This window comes from Acanthisitta chloris, unplaced genomic scaffold (assembly GCF_000695815.1).
Source record: "Acanthisitta chloris isolate BGI_N310 unplaced genomic scaffold, ASM69581v1 scaffold16298, whole genome shotgun sequence".
In the NCBI taxonomy this organism is placed as follows: Eukaryota; Metazoa; Chordata; class Aves; order Passeriformes; family Acanthisittidae; genus Acanthisitta; species Acanthisitta chloris.
Genome location: NW_008686598.1, coordinates 9,767 through 15,121, shown reverse-complemented (window position 1 = coordinate 15,121; position 5,355 = coordinate 9,767). Strand labels below are relative to the sequence as shown.

Here is a 5,355-nt window from a genome sequence, read left to right as displayed (position 1 = left end):
AACAGGAGCTTCTCCGACAAAAGCTTGTTGTGGCTTGCATTGAACTCTGCTATAAGATGCTCTGAAGATCCAGTGACAGAAGTGAATCCTCCAATAAATCACTTGGTTGATGAAGTTCAAGAGCAGGCCATTAAATATGGCTATTCTAGTTTGGTTTATTTCCATCTTTTAAAGACACCAACTTGGAACATAAGGCAACAATCAGTCTTAGGCACCGTACACAAGCATCTAAAACAACCTTACTTATATTAAAGGTATGCTTTTATTTCTCAATCATTTTATTCAAGTAGACAAAGAATAATCAAAGTGATTATGACAAGACGTTCATTTTACTTCTCCCCCCTTTTCATAGCTCAATTTTAGCAAAGATTCAATCAAATGATCAGCAAGCCACCAAGTTAAGAGAATAATCAAACAAATAACTATGGAACAATCCTCATGATGCTGAAATTCTATTACAAATGAGTCTTGATGTCTCTAGAGAGAGAGAGTGACAAAACCCAGAGCTGTAGGTAACTGCCATGGTCTAGGTATTCAGTTTCTCATTTTCAGGGGGAAATGTGCTACAGGAAAAGGTGAGTGCACAGCACATTAGTGACAAGGAAATCACTGTGATTACAATTCCTAACTTCCCACAGAGCTTCCTACTTCACTACAAAATACAGGTGACAGGAAGATTTTCAATTGTCGTCACATCCAGTCAGAGTCAATGCAATATTCCTCGAAGGCTTGTAGTAGCAGGGATGCTTGCATGTTCTCTCATTCAAATGTATTCTCAGCTGTTATGAAACAAGTTAGAATGGTCTGCAAGGAGATGTTTCTTCTCTCTTCATTAAAGCTTTGAAGTAAGTGTCCACTACTCTTCAATGCCCTTTACTTCTTCATCAGCATTTCTATGCAATTTTCTTTTCAAGAGTAAAGAAAACCTGAACTAAATCTTAGAAAATGAAATATTCTCAAAATAAGTCTCATGTGTAAAGTCGTATTACCTCCCACTCCCAGTCTTTTACTCCAGATTTCTGACAAACGTATTTTCAAATAGCAAACAAAGGTCCTGTTCAATGGTTACTATTCATCACTTTTGGCTATTCAGTTCTTAGGAAAACAGACCATAACAGCTATTACATGCTTGAAACAACCGTTTTAAAAAGTAACACTTGAGGAACCTTGGCACTTTCCTCCTCTAAACTGAGATGCTAATAAGACAAAAGAAATTACATGCAATCTACTACTTGCTCAGTTGGTTGACTTAGCAAAGGGCTAGAAACCATGAAGTGAAACTGAGTGAATCCTGGAATTTTATTACATGCAGCACCTAGGAAAGAAATAAAAAAACCCTGTAATTTGCTACATTTGGGATTAGTGTCTTTGTCACAGTGCTTTATCATCTAGAGACCCAGTTACTAATTCTACTACAATGGTGTAATTATTCTGTTACAATCTGTTTAACCAAAGACATCTTGAAAGTATTTAAGTTAAAATACAGTACTACTGACTGCTATAGTGCAATTACAATTCAAAACAGTAATATAAGTTAGGAAAATATCTCTCTCTTTCAATCCTGATTAATTTAATGAGTTCCTTCAACACTAATCTCTTAAGCACAGAACTATGGGAAATAAGAGATCAAAGAACAGTAACAAGCAGTCTAACTGAATAAGCCATGTTGATTAGCAAATTGTACTTCCTACTGATCTAAGAGTTCACTAATGAGATGCCTGGCACAATGACTGCTCCTGGACTGCTTTGAAGCTATACTAAACAACCACATACTCTCTCCCTCATGCTGTATCTAGGGAAGGATTCTCTTTTAAAACCTTCAAATTAATCATACACAGTCCAACAAAACACATGAAGGTTGCAAATATTTTTGGTTTACACTAAGACTGACATAAGTTTCTTGAAAGTCTAAGACATCAAAATGCAAAAGAAAATTAAAACATCTCCAGTCCACACTAGGATACAGTTGCCCTGCTAACCAGCATTTGATACTACGAATGGCCAGTATTGCTGCAGTCTTCAAAGACTAGTTTAAGACTTCTGCTTTAAAATCCACCTTTAGTTTTGTATTTCTGTGATCTAGTTAGGGTCAAGCACCTTTGTCTGCAAAGCAAAATACATACCATAACTTCCAGTTGTATTGGCACATATGACAGCACCAAAGAACTTTGGAGCATACTTCTGGATTCTGGAAATAACTTTCTGACAGGCTACTGTTGGGTCTGTTCCCATTCTCATGTATTCCACAGCTTGGTAACTAAAAAAAAAACCAACCCCATACCCAGACAGTTAGCCATGCTCAGGCTGTATATACTAAAAAAACCACAGAGAGACCTTGGTTTCTTTGAATAATGGAAACACATGATAACCAATTTTTAGGCCACCTTCATATTGGCAATTATTACTCAAGTTCTACATAAATAGTCAGAAAAAGCAGGACTAAAGGGGACAACAGGACGTCATCTGTACCATCTACAATTCTATGGCAGGACCAAGCCTGGAATAACTCTCATCATTTACAGCAGAAGAGGCTAAGCAACAGATCAGTTAAAGAACTGCAAAGAAGCAGTTAAGGAGTTAGTGACTTCTATTTTTCATTGCATGATTAAGTTAACATTAGAAGTTATTGCCAGCTTTCAAAAAGGCTAAAGTCAAGATAATTTTTTGAAAAAATTGACCTCCAATACTACATTGACAACTGATTTCAGTAAGCATTAAAAATCTTTCAGAAAAATATGTGTTTCTGAAAACATCAAAATTGACACATTTTCTTTATTTTATGAATATGATGGCAAAATGTTTTTATCAAGACTTTGAGCCACTTTCAATTTTTTTGAAAACTAATTTTTAAAAAATCTCAGTCTAAGTAAAAGAGCAATCAAAATGAACTTCCTTTTTATCTACAGTGTCATTAGACAAACGACAATATAGGAGTTGCTTGAGATCAATCAGTTGCATTTCCAAAACGTCCTCAGAGGTAAAAAATTACTTTTGTTGCCATTTTCTTTCAGAACCTGAACATTAAATGGTAACACAACCTAATTTACAAGCAAAGACATTGTTTTGATGAAAGATGCATATACCAAAACCAACTCTTGCTACACTAGGACATCTACAGATAGCATTAACCACAGGTGGTATCAAAGTACCGCAAAAAAGAACTTTTCTTGTGTGTTGAGACTTCCTATTATCTTTGATTTATTCTAACAATCAAGTAGGTTCAAGTCATCTAAATGCAACTATCTGAATATAAAGCTATATTTCACAGGGTCTCTTCACTAACCAAAAACTCAGTAAGAAGTTAGTATCTCCAAGATGGAGACAGAAAATATTAGTGATTTTGGCCTTTTATTTGACACTTCCTTTACTTCTGGCAGGTCAATTCTAGTGTTTGCTTTCATGTGGGAGTATCTAAATAACACAGAATTAGTAAAAATCCTTATTTACAAGAAACCTGTGATTAACCATCTAGTCTGAATTTTTGTTCTATTTAAAACACAATGTTTTAAGCATTGCAGCAAATACTTCAAGCTGCTAAAGTGTAATGTACATTTTTATTGACTAATTCCATAGTAGAGCTCAACTTGCTACTACTATTGGTATCTGATACAACAGGATAGTTAACTCATGAATTTGTTAATTGTCTTGTACTTCAAGACTGACTAAGATCAGCTTGAATCTCACTGAGGACATTTGTAAATATGGAATAGCTAGCAGGCATTCCTAGCTGCCAGTGTTTCAGAAAAAGCACCTGAACAATAAGAAGGCCACTGCTATATATTCCTTCAAGCATCAGTGCCCATTAAGTTCAGCACAGATTTCCATAACTCATTCTTGCTGAGACCGACCCACAAGGATGATTGTCAAGACTCAGTGATGAAAACAGCCATATTTTACACAGTTTATGCAACCATGATGACAGCACTAAAACACCTCTTCCAATTTCAAATTACATGCAATTACATAGGATTGTTGCAGTGACACCTCCCCATGCTCCTGAACAATCTAAGACCCATGCCTCATCTTTTCTACAATCTATAATACTTATTTCTCACACAACAAAACACTTAAGAGAAGAAAGCCAATCAGTTCTGATAAAAAGCATATGGGTTGGGAATACAGTCATTACCTGCTGCTGATTTGCTCGCAACTTGGCAGTGCTAAGGGATCTGTCATCAAGATATTTAGTTCTCTTAAGACAGATCATCAGTATAACTCGATTCTGCTACTGTTTTTAGCCCCTTCCATTCCTTCCTTTACTCCCACTTCAGCAGCCACTAAGTCAGATTGTCTTTTTAATCAGTTACTTCATTTGCTGAGTCTGCATTTTGCTGCAGAAAGTTAGCAAAGTCTGCCCTAAGGACAAACCTGGGTAAGAAGCGCATCATGATGTCACCATCCCCAGTGGCTGCAGCTCCTCCGGCTGTACTGTCAGCATAGGATCCTGCTCCAGCTATTGGAGAATCCCCAACACGGCTGTAGTGAACAATGGAAAATAAAAACAAAAACCAAACTTTGTCAGCATTATTGCCTCCAGCTGACTTTGCACTAAACCCACGGGAGAACAGAAAAGGTAAAGAGGTCACTCCACTGCGGTCAGAAGTCTTGTCTTAAAACTAGCAATAAAAGTGATCTGTGATAACCTGACTGACCTGAGGCTTAATCCACCTCCAGTGCACAACTGTGTGTTATTATATTGACTATAGTCAGTCAGGCCAGTAAGGTTTTGCCTGTGGGCAACAGTAAACAGCTGGGGACATTATATGTTCAATAACTTGTTGCTAAATCCAGAAGTTGTCTGACTTGGTTGACAGACAAGAATCCTAACTGGGTAAAAAAGTAAGTCAAAGACAAAACACAAGCCTGAGGCTCTGATTCTATGTACATTTCTTTGGAGACTGTGCATGTCTTCAAAATGTTTATTTGTCTCTGGTGCCTTGCCTTACAAGTTGCCTTGCAACTGTCCTAGTTGTTTGTGTTTCTGTATGGTGAATTAAGCTCCTGAAAAACAAACATTCCCTCAGACAAACACAAATCATCTTGCAACCGAACCAGCTTCTCAGTATTAGGATTTATGGCAGCACACAGAATAAGCAAGGCCATTTTGTGATCTAAAGGTTATATTCTTTACAGCACCAATGACAAGCTTAACATAGGAAATAAGCTGGGAAAAAAGCATTTTTTGTAAAACCAGAGATACTAACCCTGGAATTTTGTGGACTGCACCATTAGTAGATGTCCCAGAGGCAACGGTTCCATTCACACCAATTACAACCATACCTAAGATTTTTAACATGGATGAAACATATTCAGAAACACTCCTAACAAATTTATTTAATTGGCACTAATTATAAT

The 5,355-nt window shown here is 36.8% G+C and overlaps 1 protein-coding gene across 1 annotated transcript in view; it reads right to left on the bottom strand.

Moving 5' to 3' along the window:
• Nucleotides 1-1,191: 1,191 nt before the first annotated feature.
• The window catches only part of AGA (aspartylglucosaminidase), a gene marked incomplete at its 5' end in the record, with an annotated part of 12,356 nt that continues 8,192 nt past the window's right edge, over nt 1,192-5,355 (bottom strand). Inside the window, 4 exons of the mRNA XM_009080235.1 lie at nt 1,192-1,315; nt 2,124-2,257; nt 4,369-4,476; nt 5,205-5,280. Coding sequence (XP_009078483.1) covers nt 1,215-1,315; nt 2,124-2,257; nt 4,369-4,476; nt 5,205-5,280 — 419 coding nt within the window. The remainder of the gene's footprint in view (nt 1,316-2,123; nt 2,258-4,368; nt 4,477-5,204; nt 5,281-5,355) is intronic.